Source organism: Lissotriton helveticus, chromosome 5_1 (assembly GCF_964261635.1).
Source record: "Lissotriton helveticus chromosome 5_1, aLisHel1.1, whole genome shotgun sequence".
NCBI classification, from domain to species: domain Eukaryota; kingdom Metazoa; phylum Chordata; class Amphibia; order Caudata; family Salamandridae; genus Lissotriton; species Lissotriton helveticus.
In genome coordinates this window covers 1,919,999,993-1,920,021,256 of record NC_136065.1, presented here as the reverse complement: position 1 = coordinate 1,920,021,256, position 21,264 = coordinate 1,919,999,993, and the positions used below count along the sequence as shown (strand labels likewise).

Below are 21,264 nucleotides of genomic sequence, written 5' to 3'. Positions count from 1 at the left end.
CTCCTGAGGCGGAAGCCGGGAGAGTCTAGCGAGCGTTTTTTAAAAACTGTATTACTGTGTAAATTGAATGTGATTTTAGACGTTCTTTTACTATTTTTGAGTGTGTATTTAAATGTGATTGACAACATTCCTACCTCATCCCCCTCTGCCACGGGATACTTTATCGAGTGGACGCCCTGCCCTGGGACACGCAGGCACGCCCACCACCTGACAGGCCACGCCCCTTTTTCGAACGAACGTTCAAATAGCGCGCCATTCCTAGCGCGAGGCAGAACACTTTGACCTCCTGAGGCGGAAGCCGGGAGAGTCTAGCGAGCGTTTTTTAAAAACTGTATTACTGTGTAAATTGAATGTGATTTTAGACGTTCTTTTACTATTTTTGAGTGTGTATTTAAATGTGATTGACAACATTCCTACCTCATCCCCCTCTGCCACGGGATACTTTATCGAGTGGACGCCCTGCCCTGGGACACGCAGGCACGCCCACCACCTGACAGGCCACGCCCCTTTTTCGAACGAACGTTCAAATAGCGCGCCATTCCTAGCGCGCCGCAGAACACTTTGACCTCCTGAGGCGGAAGCCGGGAGAGTCTAGCGAGCGTTTTTTAAAAACTGTATTACTGTGTAAATTGAATGTGATTTTAGACGTTCTTTTACTATTTTTGAGTGTGTATTTAAATGTGATTGACAACATTCCTACCTCATCCCCCTCTGCCACGGGATACTTTATCGAGTGGACGCCCTGCCCTGGGACACGCAGGCACGCCCACCACCTGACAGGCCACGCCCCTTTTTCGAACGAACGTTCAAATAGCGCGCCATTCCTAGCGCGAGGCAGAACACTTTGACCTCCTGAGGCGGAAGCCGGGAGAGTCTAGTGAGCGTTTTTTAAAAACTGTATTACTGTGTAAATTGAATGTGATTTTAGACGTTCTTTTACTATTTTTGAGTGTGTATTTAAATGTGATTGACAACATTCCTACCTCATCCCCCTCTGCCACGGGATACTTTATCGAGTGGACGCCCTGCCCTGGGACACGCAGGCACGCCCACCACCTGACAGGCCACGCCCCTTTTTCGAACGAACGTTCAAATAGCGCGCCATTCCCAGCGCGAGGCAGAACACTTTGACCTCCTGAGGCGGAAGCCGGGAGAGTCTAGCGAGCGTTTTTTAAAAACTGTATTACTGTGTAAATTGAATGTGATTTTAGACGTTCTTTTACTATTTTTGAGTGTGTATTTAAATGTGATTGACAACATTCCTACCTCATCCCCCTCTGCCACGGGATACTTTATCGAGTGGACGCCCTGCCCTGGGACACGCAGGCACGCCCACCACCTGACAGGCCACACCCCTCCCCCCGCCACTATTTACCATGTGTTTCCACCGGAAGCGCAGCGGACGGGCGCAGCGGGGGCGCCGTTTGCGCGCCGAAGGCGCGCCTAAGGCAAGCCCGTCTGCGCCCGTCCGCGACCAGACCGCGGCCGGGGCCAGATATGCTGCCGGCAGCGGAACACATGGTGGAGGGATAGTGTGGTCAGGTGAGGACCTTAAAGCACTCAATCCCCCATCCAAATGCTGCCCACACTCTACAGACCCTTTGACCTTCGAACCCCCCCAGATCTGTAACAATTGTGAGATAGCTATTGGCAGGGAGGCCTCCATGATACCCCCTAAGTACAAACCTCCTGCACAAACAAACCTTAGGGCAGGTCTTCTTAACTGCAGATCCCTAGCCAAACATGCAGACGATGTCTGGCTTTTATTAGAAGAACAAGAATGGGATATCCTCTTTTTAACAGAAACATGGATCAAGGAGGACAACCTGACTTCCATTGCACTTGCAGTCCCTCCGGGATTCAAAATATGCCTCGCCAACCGCCCGGGGGAAAAAAGAGGCGGTGGTGTCGCCATTATTTTTAAAGAGCATTTAGTATTAACATCCTCAGCCCCCACTGCTATTCAAGGAATTGAAGGCCTTCACTTTTGCTTTCAAGTGAGCCCTCAGCTATCATTAGCAGGACTAGTGATATATCGCCCTCCGGTCGGCTCAGACTCCTCTCTAACTAGCCTATTAGACACGATCGTCCAGAGCTCGCTTCTTCACCCCCTTTTTCATTGTGGTAGGTGATTTTAATATCCACATGGATAAACCTGACTGTGCCTTGACAGAACGGCTAAAAACCACGTTAAATATGGCCAGTCTCAGACTGATCAATGAGGGCCCTACACACACGGGGGGCCACACTATCGATCTCATCTTCTCTAATATTAAGAATGTGCTCTCGGAGACTCCTCTCCCTTTGACATGGTCAGACCACTTACTCGTCCCTTTTTCACTGAATATTGTGAATAACACTCCTGCTGCGACTAAAAACTACTACTTAAAGAGGCAATGGAAAAAACTGACCCCCGAGACTATGTGCCCTGTCCTAGCGCAAACCTCCCCATCCTTGACAAACAATGCCAACACGGATGCTCAACTACTTAATGAATGGATCGGAAAGATGGTTTCCTCCATCACCCCAGCCTCTCGGGCTTTATCAAAAAGAGCCTCCCCCTCAGCTCCCTGGTTCTCCCAAGAACTCAGGAATGAGAAAGCAGCCTGTAAAAAACTGGAGAGACTCTGGAGAGCAAACTATGGTCTGGAAGAAAAAGCTAGGTATAAAGAAGCTTCCAAAAAACTCCGGAAATCTATCAGGAAAAGTAAAAAGTGTTTCTATGCGGACTCGATTCTTCAGGCAGAACAGTCTAGCAAACATGTCTTCAAAGTGGTACAATCGTTCTTCAAACCAAAATGCATTGAAAGAGAGGTTGTACCCACAGCTACGCTATGTGAGCAAATTTCAGAGTTTTTTGACCAGAAAATTAAGAAAGTATATGACTCCTTTGGTCCAATAATAAAAACTGTGAAGCAGGACCGAGCGAACAATGGTGGGCCAGACAAGACCCTCACCCAGTTTATGCACATCCCCCTGATTGAGGTAAGGCAGGAACTCATCCGCTGCAAATCAGGCTCCCCTGACGACCCCTGCCCAGCAAAACTATGGAGTGCCATAGCGGACTCGGTCGCCCCCACACTTCTAGGTATCTGGAACTCCTCCATCATGTCGGGTATATTCCCGGACATCTGGAAGCACGCTACCCTCTTACCCCTAAAGAAAAAACCTAATGGGGATCCACACGACCTTACGAATCTCCGCCCTATATCCCTACTAGCTGCCCCGGGAAAAATGCTGGAAAAAGTTATACAGTGCCAACTGAGCAAATTCGTAGAAACCAACAACATTTTGCATGAAACTCAATCTGGCTTCCGCCCCGGCTTTAGCACAGAGACAGCGCTCATTGAAGTTGCCGAGTCGGTGAGGTGGTCGATGGATGCAGGAAACTCAGCAATGCTGGTACTCCTGGATCTGTCGGCCGCCTTCGATACGGTGGACCACGCCAGATTACTCAGCCGGCTGGCTGAGATAGGTATTCAGGACAGAGCGCTGGGGTGGATAAACTCCTACCTATCGCAGAGAACGCAGAAGGTGGCACTTGGAACGATTTCTTCTACACCTAAAACCCTCAGCTGTGGAGTCCCGCAGGGGTCGGCCCTCAGCCCCCTTCTGTTCAACATCTACCTGGCTCCTCTCTTTACGTTAATTGCCAACTGGGGGGTCAAGGCAATATCATATGCCGACGACACCCAGTTGGTATTTCCTTACTCTGAGATGACGCAGGAGTCGTTCTCTAATTTCAAAGGGTGTCTCCAGGATATAGCACACTGGGTGAACACTAATAAATTAAAACTTAATGCTAATAAAACCGAAGTCATTTTCTTCGGCAAGGGTCCCTCCCCCCCCCCAGAATTCTGGTGGCCAACGGAGATGGGCCCGCCCCCCCACCCAGCCACTCGGCAAAAAATCTTGGTGTGAGATGGGATGATAACATGTCCTTCTCATCCCATATCCAACAAGTCGCCGGATGCTGCCTGAGTAAGCTGAGAAACCTACGAAAAATCCTAAGACTCCTACCAGTGAGCTGCAGAAAAACGGTTGTCCACGCGACTGTCACCTCCCGACTGGATTATGCCAATGGTTTATACCTTGGCCTTCCAAAATACCTGACGCACAAGCTTCAGGTAGTTCAAAATGCGGCTGCGAGACTACTACTGCGAATTCCGTTCAAGCAGTCAGTCTCTCCGCATCTCCGAACCCTGCACTGGTTGCCAATAGTCAACAGAATAAAATTCAAAGCTCTGACGCTGGCGTTCAGATCTCTGCATGGCTCCTGCCCACAATACCTGAAAAATCGCCTCCCAAGATATCTTCAAAGTCGCGCACTACGGTCCAACGACCGCGTCCAGCTGGCCGTCCCGCGCGCAAAAAAGGCCCGACTAGGCGGGCGGACCTTTTCAGCAAACGTCCCCGCTCTGTGGAACTCACTACCTCAAGCAATCCAACAGGCCCCGTCTGAACCCTGTTTTAAGAAATTACTTAAGACCTGGCTATTCACCCAGCCACGCTAGCTTCTCTATTCTTTAGCCCTGGTCATTAGTGTTCTACTAGCGCCGGGACACCTCCTTGTGAGGTAACTGTTCGCGCTGTATAAAATCCAGTATTATTATTATTATTATCTCTGGTCACTCCTCTCCCGACATTGAGGAAACTTCCATTGAACCGCGTGTAATTTCTGATCACTCATGCATCACGATGACTCTGGCAGTGCACAATGTGGTTAAAAAGTCGACTCTATGGAGATTCAACAATGCGGTCTTGAAGAAGGAAGCAGATAGGTTGGCTATCGAGACAGCCATAACTGACTATCTTAGTCACAACAAAAAAGGGGATACTAAGGATCTTACAAGATGGGAGGTTCTTAAGACCACAGTCAGAGGGGTATTAATCAAAATTCGTGCAGCTATGAATAAGGACGCTAACAACACTCTAATGCGTCTGGAGGAGGAGATCTCGACATTAGAAAAACGACACATAGCTTTTAAAGACCCCCTGGTCCTAAATGACATGATGAACAAAAAGTACGAGTATAACAAAATAGTCAGTGAGAGGGCAGGAATTTGGCTTAAGCACCACAAGAACTTCAGGCTCTGTCACACTAATAAGGCAGGTAAGAGCCTTGCTTCTTACCTGAAATTCAAGCTACAACAAACAGCTATCAAGAGCATAGTTGACAAATTAGGAACTCCGCACTCAGACCCCACCAAAATTGCTGACATCTTTAAAGATTTCTATAGCGACCTATATAGTAAACACATAGAGCTTGATGGCTCCAAATTAGGGAAGTACCTAGACAATTGCAAGCTTCCTTCTCTTTTGACGCAAGACCAGACCGAACTCAACCGCCCCATATCCTCTGATGACATCGATCACGCCATTAAATCCCTCAAAACCGGGAAACCTCCGGGCCCTGACGGGTTCAGTGCTATGTTCTATAAGAGTTTCTCCTCTGCCCTGGTGGAGCCACTCAAGGATTTATAGGAACACTTCACCATGAGTGGTCAAGTTCAAGGTACCCCTGCGGAGGCTATTATTGCGGTTCTCCCAAAAGATGGGAAAGATCCGACATCCCCGAAGAATTACAGGCCAATATCATTGATCAACCTTGACTGTAAAATTTACGCTATGATACTGGCCAAACGGATCCAAAAGGTTTTATCCCAACTCGTTCACACGTCACAGGTAGGGTTTCTCAAACACAGACTATCCAGCGATAATACACGAACCCTCGCACACATTTTAGAAAGAGCGAGGTTAACTACCTCCCCCACTGTGGCCGTGACTCTAGATGCTGAGAAGGCCTTCGATAAGGTCGACTGGTCTTACTTGGAAGCCACTCTACACAAATATAAGTTGTGGTCCGATTTCATCCGTATGGTAATGGCCTTATACTCTAACCCCTCAGCGAGAGTATGTGCTGGTGGATGCCTGTTGTCTTCATTTGACCTGAAACAAGACACGAGGCAGGGTTGCCCCCTTTCTCCCTCCCTTTTTCTACTTGCCATCGAGCCCTTTCTCTATTCTCTCCGGAATAACGACCAAATCAGAGGAATTTGCTTTGAAGGTTTCACAGTCAAACTTTCGGCCTACGCCGACGACGTTTTGGTGGTATCCGAAAATGCAGAATTGCCAATCCCAGCCCTGGTGTCCTCTATTGCAGACTTTGCAGAAGTATCAGGCTACAAGCTTAATAAAGATAAGACGGAGGTGAAACTGCTTAATAATATAGGTGACAAAAGCATTTGGGGGGGGATCGGGCTTGTAGTGGCAACCGAAGAGCTTTAAATATCTCGGTATAGAGTTTGAGAAAGATTTAATTAGCACTCTCAAAATTAATGAACATTCCCTTCATAAAAAGATATCCTCCCTTTTGGATGGTTGGTCCCCGAAATTTTTGTCTTGGTGGGGCAGAGTGGAAACTCTGAAAATGATGATCACACCCCTTGTCAATTATCTAATAAGTATGCTGCCTATGCTGCTGTCTGATGATTTCCTCGCCAAGATATACAAACTTTTTAATGCTTTTCTATGGCAGGGCAAGAAACCGAGAATCTCCTTGCGGAAACTCCAACTTCCAAAAGATAAGGGGGGCATAGGTTTACCAAATGTTAGGTGCTATCAGACGGCATATCTATGCAAGCAAGGTGCGAACTGGTTCCAAGTCCACCAGGACTATACTCCTGTATGGGTCCACATTGAGAAGTCTATCATCAACAACTTACCGCTATCCGCCATAATGTCGATGGATGTCACATTCTTTCCTCATTCCAAGTATATATTTCTTAACACTAAAAGGGCTCTTCTTAACTTAGAAAGACATTGTAAAGTTAAAATTAAAATAACCAAATCCAACTTAACCTCGTTTTGGTTTAATCCGGCCTTCAAGGATGAGGGCAAATATCTTTTTGGGGAAAATTGGTCTAAAAAGGGACTGAACTTATTGAAAGATCTCTACGAGGGGTCCTCACCCCTATCTTTTGCCACCTTACAGGCCCGGTTTGATCTCCAGCCCCTCGACTTCTATAGGTTTTTACGTCTCAAAACCCTTGTCTCTGCCAGAGCCATCTTGCCACACTAACCTACACTTTGCAATAAATTTCTTCAACTCATGCCACTGGGCCATATGGTTTCAAAAATCTACAAACTACTCTCCCCTAACCCTCAGAAAGCACATAGGAAGTGCGAGATAGCTTGGGAAAATGAAAATAATTCCTCTAGTATGATATTCAACTGGGATAAGATTCACCTTACCCCTTTTTCCAACAAAATATCTCCGATACTCTCTCAGACCAAATTCATGTTGATAAATAGATCGTAATGGACTTCAGACAAACTTTTTAAGCTCAAACTCCTTGATAGCCCCCTATGCTGGAGCTGCAAATCCCACATTGGTGACCTGGCCCATATGCTCTTCCAATGCCCGTTGCTCCAGACTTTCTGGGATAAGATTTATAATTATATTCAATGAATCTTCCACTACCGTCCGGCTAATGGGGGCAACAGATCCGAGATTAACAAATGAGCATGATCGACACCTATTGGACCTTATGCTCACACTTGTGTGTAAAGTCATCCTGAGTAAATGGAAGAGTGTCTCCGATGTTTCTTTCAAAATTTGGCAGGAATGGCTGGCTTCATTGAGGGGTGCAGATAATGACGTTCTCCACTCCTCACCTTGGCGAAAATCACACACTAAACTCTGGAGTTCACTTGACTCATTGGAGCTTTGTTACGATCCGCCTTAGGCTGACTAGCTGTCACTTTCTTGATACATACCTCGTTTCTGTCACCCATATAGACACAGATATTGGCGCTGTGATCCCGCTGTCTTGAACTACGTTTACTAAAATATGTTACATTGCTGATGTCTCTTCTTTTCTTCTGCCTTCATTCGGATCAGCCTTTCTTTATCTTCCCCCCTCGTTTTCCTTTGTTCCTTCTCCTTTCTCCTTTCTCTTTCTATCTCATACTATAACCGTACTCCAGGATCAAATTTCATATGTATGGATATTATGTTCATTACTTACCGACTGAGAACTCTCTGTTTATGATTTGTTATATATATTTCTCCCATGATATGTATCTTAGGTTACATTATCCTCATGTATGTATCTTATGTGTACACCCATGCATTTTTCTCTGTTGCTTTTTCTTTTCTTTTTTGTACCTTCTGCCTTCTTAAATAAAAAAAGATTTGGAATCAAAAAAGAAGGTGGTTCTGACACTATGGGCTGCCTGGATTTTTTGCTTTATGACCACCGAATTGTTGAGCTTTTACTGTGAGGAGCCTCATAAGTAGGGACTCACCCACAGCAAACTCATTATGTAAGAGACTGCATGGGGATTTTACTGGTGTCCCCCTGGCTTGACCAGGCCACGGCGCAGCAGCTGGAATAAGGGACACTGGGCTGGTTACATGCAGACACAGGTGTACATGCGTGTGCACATGTGTAGGGGATGCGCAGGGGAGATTTCTAGTGTGCGCAGTCCAAGAGCGGCTACAGAGTGAATGGTGTGGCAAGACTTATGCAGAATTGGGTGGTGACATGGAATAGGCTTTATACACTGAGAAGGAACATGCCAGGGAGAGTCAGTGTGTTTTACTGTTTTTCACTTCATTATTCCCCTATGGGGTTGTGGAGCCCATGGGCTGGAGTAACTTTCATAAGGCCTACAGATTCCAGACACGCACTAAAGTCCCCTGTAACGGATGTGAGAAAGAGTATTCTGCAGAGTCCAAAGTCATAATTGTACTGCGTTTGGGTCATCCAGAACTGTCATATTTCTCTGAGCAAGCCATAACCAGACCCTGGCCGAGGGCTGACCTCAGCAGGATGGATTGATAACCTTTCTTCCACAAGCTAAGGCCTCGTCTCCACGAAGAGAAGATGGGTGGGGCTATAGGCTCATCCATCAGCAGCTATCACTGTGTGCCAGGCACCAGGCTGCACCAAGGAGGAAAGGCAGAGAGGGGGGAAGGGGCTTTTTCAGAGAACATGTGGCAAGAGACCCTAGACTACGCCATTTTTAACAAACCCAGATGCTGGGCAGGAAGGAGGGAGCAGGGGCAGTGAAGTGATGTGTCGCTGTTTGATAGGACAGACCAAGACTTCCTGCCAGCTCCCTGCTCAACTTTTAAAAAGTGCTTGCACAGGAAGAGAAGCTTTCTCTGGGGTGTGGTCTGCTGAGGCAGAAGGTGCTCGAGCCTGGAGCAATGGGCTGTTGGACGGAGGAACCCCCTGACTGCCCCCCAGGATCCTGAACAGCGCCAGGAGAAGAGGCCAGTGCGCAGAAGCAGGGGCCTCTGCGCAGGGAGAAGAGAGGCCCAGCAAGAGAGCAGGTGAAGGGCTGGCGCAGGGAGCCAGTAAAGACCGCACCCTGCAGAGTGCACCCTCTTGGAGACAAGGAGGGAGCAAGAGAGTGCTCCCAGTGGCTGAGGAGCGCCACAAGGAGCAAGAAGAGGCCAAGATCATCCAAATCGGATCCCTGGGGGCCGAGATACCCCACCCCAGAAGGTAGGCGACCTTTGACCTCTGGAGGGACCGACGACGAAGCGCGTGGGGCTCAGCCACTGGTCCATGACCTGCCCCCAGGTGGGTCAGGTCCGGGGGGCTGCCCCCAAAAGAAGTCAAGTATGGGGGCGCCGTCGCGCTCCCCTGTGAAAGTGCTCAGGGGCTGGGAACCCCATCCCCCGAAGAAGTAAAGTCGGGGGAGCACCGTCGCCCCCCCCTGCGAAGATGTACCAAGGGGCCCGGGACCCCATCCCCGGGCCCTGACGTGAGGAGGAGGTGGGGAGTACCGTCACACTCCCCCCGACGAACCGCCAGCGAGGGAGCAGCCTCCGCGTCTGCCCGCCGGAGCGGGCAGACCAGAATGCACACGTTGGCTCCCGCGGCACACACAAGGGTGCGTGCCGGGGGTGGGCTCCCCGGGCTGCCCGCAATTCAGCAATCAGCACGGGGTGCCCGGGTGGGACCGGGGCCCCGCAAGCAGAAGAGGAGCGGCAGGGTCCTGGTTGAGACCGGGCCCCCACCACCCAGCGGAGCGGTCGGGGGTGGGCTCCCCGAGCCTCAGATTGACTCACCTTGGGGGTCTGGGTGGGACCAGGCCCCCCACCGAATCCAGGAAACACGGCAGGAGGCTGCCGGGGCCAGCACAGCTCTCCCCAGAGCAGCGGGAGAGCCGCTGCTATAATATTCACAGCAAGGGCAGAAGCGCGGCATAATGCCTTGCCAGGCTTACAGAAGCCGGCAAGGAAACCTGGTGATTTCGGCGTGTGGTGGCCCCAGGATGATGGGGACACCGCGGTGTGTGTGCCAAGGTGCAGGGGGAGCTGCTGGAGAAGTGCAGTCTCCCCCAGCACAACGTGAAGAAGTCCCTCCCTAATTCTCCTGGGGACTAAGAAGAATAATCGCTCAAGGGCTCAGCAAGGAGTCGTCTGCATCCCCATGGCTGGAACTTTTGTTCTACAGTTGGGGCTGCGCTAGAGACTGCCTCAAGGAGTGACATGCTGGATTGGGGATGTCTGGAAAAGGGCATCCCCTGGAAGTGAAGAGGTGTAATTGCACCAGCAATGCATTAACTATGGTTATTTCTTTTAGAGGGACTGACGGTCACATGTGTAATGTGAAGTACTGGGATGGTGCCAGTGCGCAGGGCCCTCGCTCCAGGTTATGTTCAACTAACTGCATTGGGGGCAAGATGATGTGCATACATGGGAGTGGTGGTACTAGACCCCACCCCCCCTGCGGGAGGGGTGGAGATGTTATGCAATGCCACAAAGTAATTCCAACAGCTTATGTATATTTGTAAATTGGTGCATAGTTTTGAGTAGTGTGTGTGTTTAATAAATGTACTCGTACTTTTATAAAGCAAAGTACAGACTGGACAATCAAATCAAATCAAATCAAATCAAATCAAAAAATACTTTATTCGGTAGTTCATTTGATAAGAACACCATAAAAGTTCATAAAATACAAATTACAAAGTTGATCATGTATTAAGATCACAATTTTAAAATACTAAAAGCAATTAAAATTCATTTAAAAAAGCAGATTTGATAAAAAGGAGGCAGCAAGATATATCATACAATTTATGTTCATCTTAGATCCTAGAGATTTTGTGGGCGTTCATTGTATCTCTCCTAATCAGATCTTATTCATAGGTTGCGACGATGTTGAATACAGAATTTAAGAAAACGTGCAATTGCTTTAGCATATTTTTCATTTTCTAAATGTTGTAATGCCAAGAACGCAGGACGGCATTGGCGAAGCCCCCAGAGTTTTAAAATGGGGAGTAGCCAACGCCTACGGGGTTCCACAAAAAATTTGCAAAATAGAATAGTATGTATGGTTGATTGCGTAGATACCAAATCACATGGGCAGCATGTCCGTGTGGACATCCAGTCGTTTTGGGTTGGAAAGGAAACTAGCAAATGAAACATGTCAAACCTTAAGCGAGTTAGCAGCATTTTTTCATATTGGGTTAGACTATATAACAAATAAGGTTCAACTTCAAAAACAGTCTGCACTAGTATGGCTTTCTGAACAGATTGTTTGTGGATCTCGGTTACTAGGCGTAACTGTCTCAGATGTGTAAGGCATTCTTTTTTTAGATCCGCCTTAGAAATTTCATTTATCCTGAGAGGATTATCAAAATATTTCTTGTAGCCCAAGTCCTCAAGAATTGCTTTGACGTAGGTTATCCATTTGATTTTTTTACACTGATCGAGACTCAGAATATCTTCAATGATGGATCTCGTTAAATGGCATTGCTCTGTAACCCATATTCTGCGCCATAGCATAACTGGCTGCAGTTTTATGATGTCTGTTATATAGTCTAGTCCCAATTCTAAGTGACATGCATATGTGGAGGTATTCCTTGGAACCGCAAGTAAATATCGTAAAAAGGAATTCTCAATTTTTTGAATGGCTTCAACATTTACATACCCCCATATTCCTGCCCCATATATTGCCGTAGATATGCATTTAGCGTTATAAATTTTCTGCATTACTTGTATTGGACGTTGGCCCAGTTTTTGTGAAAATGCTTTTAGTGAGACAGTTTCCCTCAAGAAGGCAAGTTTCCTGGCATTAACCGCTGGGGTCCACTTGAACTTCTCATCTATTACTATCCCCAGGTATGGGTAGGTTGCCGTTCTATCTAATGGTTCACCTTTTACAAACAACCTTCGGCACTTCCCAGATCCCTTCCCAGCTTGCATAGTGTAAGTTTTCTTAACATTTAGCTTTAGATTTAGGGTAGCCATGAACGTACAATATCTGTTTAGTGCACATTGGAGTTCATTTGGGGTTCTTGCTAAAATGACAGCATCGTCGGCATATAATAGTGCAGGTATTTGCCGACGAGCTATTGTAGGTAAATCTTTACTGCCTTGGAGCATCGCGGCTTCCAGTCCGTTAGTGTAGACAGTGAATAAAAAGGGGGCCAGCACACAACCCTGTCTGACCCCCTTTTCCACCCTGAAATTTCCTGTAAGTTCCCCCTTGGTCCCAAATCTTACCCTGCCTGTCGTCCCTGTGTACATTTCACGCAGGAAATCAACAATCGCTGGGTCAACGCCCAATTTCAGCACGATGTTCCATAATGCTGAATGAGCGACGCAGTCAAACGCCGCTGATAAGTCGACGTAGACCATGTATAGTGTTGACCCCTTGGCCTCCGTATATTTACCCGCTAGGAGGGAAAGGTTAAGTGCTTGGTCTGCTGTTCCTAGGCCTTCACGGAAACCATATTGTATATCAGATATTACTCCATGGTCAGTTGCCCACTCCTGAAGTCGATTAAGAAGGATCCGCCCTGCCATCTTCCCAAGCGAGTCCAGGAGGGAAATAGGCCTATAACAGGACGGAATATTTCGATCCCCTTTCTTATAGATTGGGACCAGTATTGATGATTTCCAAGAATCTAGTAGCCCTACCTTTAGTGTTGCATTTAAAACATTGGTCAGTATGGGGGACCAGAGATCTGGTAGATGTTTGAAAACATCGGCTGGGACCCCATCCGGACCAGGGGCTTTGCCAGATTTTGAGTTTTTTAATGCCAATTGAACCTCCTTGTGGGAGAATTGTAGGTCTATTGGGTATATAACCTGCGTTAGAGGGTCTGGGTGGTCAATGTCTATCAAGGTGTCTTTGCTAAAAACTTTTGAAAAATAAGCCACCCATTCATCTTCGCTTATAGCGACGTCGATGGAGGGTGTTTCATTTTTATTTGTTAAAAACGGTGACCTTACTGTGTGCCAAAACATTGCACTATCCTTCAACTCTGTGCTTTTGCTGAGGCGATTCCATAGATCAACTTTTAGCTCTTGTTTTCTTAACCTGATCGCGACAGCGTACTCTTTCCTTAATCTACCGATCTCAGCTCTATCCCTCTTGTCCTTATTCAAGGCCTCTTTTAGTTTTGTGTGTGCCTTTGTGCATGCCGAATTAAACCAGCTATTATTTTTATTTATTTCTGACTTTTGCTTACAGGTCCTAGTTAGCTCTTTATGTATATTTTTCAAAACGGTATTAAAACTGTCAATGACCACCTTTGGTTGTAGGTTCAGGTCAAGACAGTTCTTAATTTCGGCACTACAGTTTTTGACTATTTTGTTAGTTGTGCCTTCCTTATCAATTTTCCCCCATTTAAGTGTATAACCATTCATGGAACCAATTGTAAGTTCTTGTTGGGCTAATACGGTCATTATGTTATTGGGTTTGTGTGGTGTATTTTCCGCAAGGGATGCAACTATTGGAAAATGGTCACTCAGTGGGTTTTTTACTACTTCAAAACAATCGATAGCTGTCCCATTTAAGGGAGATATTAGTATATAATCTATCAGACTTGTTAATCCTCTTCCGTTGAACGTTGGGGAAAAGGAAGCAGGAGGATTTTTTTTTTCATTTAGAAAACCTAACTGTAGTTCAGCCATGACCTCGTTCATTTTCTCGCCTTCAACGGTGTGTGAGAAGTGGGTTATGCTAATATCCTCCTCATCGATAATGCCACATTTAGTATTTTTACTGTTCATACATAAATGGAGATTGAAGTCTCCCCCCCAAATTATTATACATGAATTTTTTGCATATTTTGTGGTTTGTTCTTGCAGTACTGTTGCAATCTCGGTAAGGGTATTTAGCAAATTAGTTTGCGACAAATTATTATAGAAATTTACCAATATGTACACTTCTTGTTTTCTTTTTTTTAGAATTATGAGTTGGAAGTTGTCTTTTATTATAAGAGGTGCAATATCCTCCATTTGTATAGTGTTTGAAATGTAGGTGGCAAGGCCACCACTATTTCTGCCCGAGGGGGATTTCCTTGCAGCGGACCAAAATGTTTTATACCCCGCTATGTGTATAGGAGTGATTGCCCAGGTCTCCTGGAGGCAGACAATGGCACTAGAATTCAATTGAGACAAAAAGTTAGGATTAGTTTGTTTGTATACTAAGCCTGCAATATTCCAAAAAGTAAAATGCAGCTTAGGACTAATATTAGTTGGGTCTGTTGCGGTGGTTAAGTTATCCGCACAGACTCGTGAGCCAGTCTTATTAGGAGGAGATGGTATGCTCAAGGCGTCCTTATTTTTTATTTGCCCCGGTAAGATTGAGATAGATATTCCCCCGGGTTCTAAATTCTCCCCTAATTCTAAGGTGGCTGCATCTTCCCAGTTGACTCTAGGGGTAGGAAGTCAATCGTTGCAGTCTAAGCCAGAGAATGCATTGTATCTATTATAAATAGGAATATTGTAGGAAGTAGTTGGCAAGTGTACTAGTTGATTCCACCGATTGTCCCCATAATCCTGGTGTAAAGTAGTGGAAAGGTAAGGATGGACTGATGGAAGCAAACAATTTTGAGTCTGATGCCATTGTGCTGTTTCCGTAGGATAAACAAATTTGGAATTTTGTTGAAAGAGGGGAGTCTTCTTTTCAGGCTGAAAGTGCCTTTCATAGAGAAAGTTCATAGGGTTTGGTAATGTATTTGTACTTGATGGAAGGAGATGCCTATAGAAGTAGCCCAGGGGAAGCAAGGTGGTATTGAATTCCCATGTAGAGGGTGGAGGGGCGTTGGCGAGAGTCTTTTCTGCCCATTTAGGGTTTCTAAAGTTAAGTGTTACACAGTCGCCCTCAAATTTTTTCCCCAAAGGGCCTATCCATCCTACTCTTTGTACATGTGTAATTTCCCCTGCACATTCCGTTGGGAAATTACAGTTTAATGAGAGCCAATAAAGTATTTTGTTTTTTAATGATAGAACAGTTTCTGATTGTTCTGGCTTGAGCTTAGGGACATTAACTAGGACAAGTACAAAGGCTCCACATTCTGGTGGTAAGGTGATTCGTGGAGGGATTTGCTTAGCTTTGTAAGGGATTTCGGAAGGGGTCTTTGGATGGTGTGTTATTGCCGTTGTATTACTAGCCTGAGTGGAAATTTGCGGCAGATGTTGTGTGCCCATTTGTGTTTTTTTTAAGTGTGCGGTGCTGGTCGTTGGAGGAGGACTCATAGCTGGTACAAGGGGGGTTACTGATGTTGATTTATTAGTTGTAATCTTTTGTTTTGTCTCAGCAGGTCCACCAGTTTTGGGTATTACTTGGGGCGGCGCTTTTTTGCTTTCGTTAGGTTTGGCTTTTTGTGCTCCAGCCACGTTATAGAGAGGGGGAGGGGGAGATTTTTTATTCATAGATACCAGCTCTTCAATTCTCTTCTCTAATCGAGCGAGCCTAGTTTCGACCGGTGATATATATATGCTCAGAAGGTCCCCAATTCGCTCAACCAAGTTATCATAGTCTGTATCATTATTAGTTCTTTCTCTGAAAGCGTGACTGTTATTTATATTGGGGGAGTCGTGATGATTTTCTACATCAGCCAACATGGTTTTACCTTTTTGCCCTTTCGTGCGTTTACGTTTCTTACGAGTCAATGGCAAGGGCTGGGTGGGAGATATAGCTCTTATTGAAATTGCCCCCCCCTGTGTGTCTCCCAGTACATTCTCTGTGGTGTCCTCGACTAATTCGGGAGTTAAAGCCACATTAAGAAGGGGAGATCTTTCTAGATCACTGTCCAACTCACAATTGGTGCTTGTGTCCGATACTGATAGATTTACTTCATTCAGCAAGGTGTGAGGGACGGCTATAATGTCATTAGTGTCTTCAGTTCTCGATGTAGTATCGTTGCCAGGGGTTCTGGCTAATTTAATACTTCCTAATGAAGAGCGTTTTGCAAATTCCAAGTCCCGAGATACTCTTCGTTGTAATAGTGAGATGCTAAGATCAATAGCATCAGTAGTGCGTGTGATGAAACTGTCTATTGGACCTATCAGTGCAGCGGCTCCGGCAGCGGTCTTGCTCCTGGTGCCTCTGGTAGACATGTTAGTGAAGATTTTATGCTTGTATGTAACAGGTAGCAGAGATCATTGGTAGGCAACTATACAGTTCGAAAGTCAATGTTTATAGTGAATCCATTAAATAGTAACAAAGAACAAACAAGTCAAGGAAATCCTACTTGTACAGGAAACGTGGATGTTAGAGGGAGGGTCCGTCCTGTCCTCAGCCGTCCACGGACGGACACAGACGGCCCGCCCTTTGCCCGGGCTTAGCCCGGCGTCCCGCTCGCGTCCCGCGTTGCGAGGGACGCCCACCTTTATCGCGCCTCCAGGCGCCGATGGTGACGATCAGGGGGAGCGCCACCGCAGGGAGTCCTGGGAAGCCGAGTCCTCCACTCGGCGGCCGTCTGTGATGTTATGCACGGCAGCGGGAGGACTCAGGCAGTGCGAGGTGTTCGGTTCCTGGGAGGCTGTTGGTCAGCAGAGGGTCCGTAGCAGCAAAGGTCAGTGTGCAGAAAGTTCACAGAGGGTTACACTGGACAATCAATTATTGAGTGTTATTTCTGCGTACCTATAAATGGTGATTACTAGCTCACACCACCTCCCTTGAGTAAGCCTTAGACTCCTCTGCAATGCTACCCTCTGAGAGTCAGGCGCTACAATTGGGTCTTTGGTTCCCAGTGAAGGACAAATGTAGTCATGTTATTTATGCAGGCCTCACAGATGCTGCCTCGTTTTCCAACAGTGTCCCTCTAGAGAAACGAGCCTTTGTTGAAGGTGGCCCAGACTCTTGAGAGGTACTGGATGCAAGATACACCAGTTTCTTTGGAGCAGGGTCACTGGATGAGGAGACAGGCTGGTAGGGCTGGGGCCAAGTTAGTTGTCGTCTTCTCCTTCCACTGCTGCATAGCTCTTTGGTCCTTCTTCGTACGTCATCGTAATCTGAAGAGGTAAGGTTCGCGGGTGCCCCTAAATACTAGATTTAGGGGCGTTACAGGGTGTGCAGGTCTGGACAAATGGGTCCCTTCTTTGGAGTGTCTACACCCCCTAGTATGCCATCCTCCATTTGGAGGTGGGCATATTCCTCTTCCTAAGTGGCTGAGTCTTCTCATCTTCAAGATGGAGGGTACTGAGATGTGTGCTTCACTTTGCCTCCTCCACCTGATGGGTGGGGTTGGCAAAGGTGGGCACACCTCCCTTCCTAGCTAGATTTTCCCAACGGTTCTCGCGCCCTAATATGGGTCAGAACAAATGGGAGCCAGTTGCTGATAGCAGCAAATGGCTGGGGGTAGCTAATAAAGGCGGCAGGCCTCTGAATGCAGTTTACATTAAATCCGACACTGGCATCAGTGTGGGCTTAATGTGCTGAGACGTTTGATACCAAACTTCTCAGTTTTCAGCAAAGCCATCATGGAGCTATGGAGTTTGTGTTGACAATTTCCCAGCCCATGTACTCAAAATGGCTTCACTGCACTTACAATGTCTGTGAATGGCAAAAACACTGCAGGGAAATAGTGCTTGTGCAACTGGGCCCTCACCTGTGGTATAGGGCACCTGCTAGAAGGGTGACTTACCTGTGCCACAGGCTGGTCACCCCGGGGTGGGTGCCATGTCAACTTTTGGATTTGGGGTCTCACTCTGACACACAGGCTGCAGTGGCAGGGATGGGCCCCAGGTGAGGAGTCTCTGAGGTGTTATAATGCATGCTGCAGCCCTCAGGGACTCTCTATGGTCACAAGGCCCTTGGTACCAGTGGTACCTTTTACAAGGGACTTATATGGGGCCAGAGGTTGTGCCAATTGTGGATATAAAGGTACGGTTTTGGCAAAGAACACACGTGCTGGGTCATGGTTAGCAGGGTCCCAGCACATACTTCAGTCAGATTGGCATCAGTTCTATGTAAAAATGCTAGGGGGTAACCATTCAAAAAGGGGGACTTTCCTGCATTAGCCATGAGAGCTGTTCTGTGGGGATAGCGTCATTTATGCTGTGTCCTGCATGAGTATATTGTACATGTTTTTGCAACCCGGCTCACTGCCATTTTACATTGTAGGGTTCATGTGCCAGAGAACTACATTTGGCCTTGGAAAAACTGGCTGCATCGCCGATTAGAACACAGGAAGATCTCCAGGTTATTCCTATCCCCAACTGTGATCGAGATGGGAACTTCCACCCAAAACAGGTACAGTACAGCACTTCATTTTGAGAGACATACTATGGGGCACATATTCTGGATATCCCTGATGCAGGGCTTAGAAATCACTTTTTTCAATTGTACAAACATTATGCATCTCCATAATTTTTCAAATCAGTTACTAATTGATCCTAAAATGTTTTTATAAAGAAGTTAATTATTTACACAGTTTTCTTGATAAAATCTAATTCACACATATCTAACCAATTTATTTCTACTATACATATTCCTGAAAAAAATTAATTTAAAGGGACGCTAAAGTTAGGTTCACATTTCACCCAGACAAAACCACAGAAATTCAGCAGTAATAGCTATACTTGCAGTTATACTTATGTTAAGAAACAATAACCCGTGCCCTAAAGTTACTCAAGTTACTTTAGCCGTGCACAGGGTGGCTATGTTGTGTGAGTATGGTCGGTTTTTTTCCCATTCAGGCTTCGGATTTGTGGGTACTACCGAGGCTCCATCTCCCTAGATATTTATAAATTTCTTTCTTTAATACCTCCCAAACTACTGATCAGATTTACACAAAATTACAAAAAGTTCTCTTTTAAACAAATATCCACATTTCTGCAAAATTTGATGTAATTCCGTTCAACTGTTCTGGCTGTAGCCGTGCCTAAAAATTGAAAAATGCCCATAGACATTGCTTGGAGAACATTTTTTGGGGGACTCCCCTTTTTCTCGGCCTCCGCTTGGGAAATCACTCTGAAACTTTCAAGAAAGCAGCTAAACTAACTTGTGTACTTATTTTGAAAATTTCATGAAGATTTGTCAAATGGTGGAAAAATTATTAGCAAAACAAAAGACGCTTTGTCTATGGGAAAAGTTGGTCCTAACTATAACTACCTACTGGCTATCGCTGGTAGGTAACTACCTACTGGCTATCGCTGGTAGGTAATATATGTATGTGTATATTTATTTATATGTATATATATATATATACACACATATATATAATATATACTTACACACACATACATATACATACATATATTACTAACTGGTAGTCGCCAGTAGGTAGTTATAGTTAGCACCCTAGTTTCCACAGATGAAATGTTTTTTTGGTTTGCTAATAACTTTGGTGCAGCTTGATGGATCTTCATGAAATTTTACAAAAAAGGTACGTACTCTGTCTAGTTGTGCATGGAAAGTTTTGGGGTGATCCGTCAGGCAGGGGCTGAGAAAAAGAGGGGGGAGGTTTAAACAAGTGTGTTTCCCATGTTAATTCCCATAGAGGTTTTAGACACGACTATAGCCTGAACTGCTGACCGGAATTACACCGAATTTGGTAGAAAGGTAAGTGCTGGCTCAGAACGCAACCCTTTTGTTATTTGATGTAAATCCATTCAGTAGTTTTGAAGATATTAAAAAAAACAATTGTATACCTAGAGGCGCAAATCCTCCCGATCTCGTGCAGAAATCTGATTGGCTGGCAACATTTCAACCAGCAATTGTTGGCAGCCATTTAGGGCCTCAGTTGTAGCCAACCCTAAACAAAAAGCTGAAAAAAGAGAAGTGACCAGGGTAGGAATACCTTGACCCACTAGGCCTGGTAAGGAGGTCCACCAGAGCCAAAAAGCATTTTTTTATTTTCGCAGCGAAAATCACTACTGATTCGTGAATTTGCATCAAAAATAAAAACAACAAGCATGGTCTCCCTCTCTTGTTCTCTTTTTTCAGCCCCTGTGCAAACAAAAGGAGGTCCTGAGGGCATGCTTTTAAACGTGTAATTTGGAGAAGGGCGCATGTGGCTTCCCTCCGCAAGGGAAGTTTTACCCACTGGGACCTATTTTTATAATAGGAGCAGGGCGCACTGCACCCTCCTCAGGCTTTTGAAAGCTCCAACGGATTTCATGGGACATCTGAATAAAAAAATAGGGGCCGCGTGGTCACTCCTCTTGCTTCCTAATTGTCCCGGGGACTGCCACCTCCCAGGAACACATACATACCGGGGTGTGGCCAAATACAAAGTGAGAGGGGGTCCACATGGACCCACTCCTGGGCTGTGTACAACTTCAGGGACCACACCTCCCCGGTGCCAGCCCTGTGCAAACAAAAGGAGGTCATGGGGACTGCCAACTCAAGGCTGAATCCCTATGTCCTGAGGTGCCCACCCCTGGGACAGCTGTTGTATCTCTCTTGACAGAAGCTTTGACAGTTCCTGCCGAGTGAGAGTAAACAGTAAGTCCGCTCCAGGGGTGGGGAGCAGGAAAACTGCTCCTGCTCGCTGGTAGTGGACTTTTCATCTGTTTTCAAAACAGATGAAAGGATTGGTCGCACACGCCGGGTGCAGCATTTTTTCTGCTCCCTGCGAGTGGTGGCAATGCCGGCTCCCACTGAAGACTGAAAGGCGGCGGGGATCACAGGGGCATTAAGGCTCACCGCGTTCCCAACGCCGGAGACTGGGTGGCTTGAGTGGGATCCAGGGCACCCAGCATGAAGAGGCCGGGCCCCAGAGGATGGGGTACCTAGGGTGAATATCGGCTCAGCGAGGGGGGCCACGAAGCTCTCCTCCCCATTGATTTTTTGCCAGACTCTGGGGATAGGGTCCCCGGGGTCAAAATTGGCCCAGATATGGGACCATACAGGCCCCTCCCCTTGGAAAAATATTAAAATGAGACCATGGGTCTCCCTTTTTATTACCCTGAGTATGCAAATGCCCAAATACATCTGCAAGCTCCACCCGTTTGGTTACCCCCGTTTTCCTTAGTAATAATCAAAGGTCTTGCCGCCTTTT

The 21,264-nt window shown here is 46.4% G+C and overlaps 1 protein-coding gene across 1 annotated transcript in view; it reads left to right on the top strand.

Moving 5' to 3' along the window:
• The window catches only part of IGFBP4 (insulin like growth factor binding protein 4), a 324,466-nt gene that overhangs the window by 273,774 nt on the left and 29,428 nt on the right, over window positions 1-21,264 (top strand). The window contains exon 3 of the mRNA XM_078645512.1: window positions 18,384-18,512. Coding sequence (XP_078501638.1) covers window positions 18,384-18,512 — 129 coding nt within the window. The remainder of the gene's footprint in view (window positions 1-18,383; window positions 18,513-21,264) is intronic.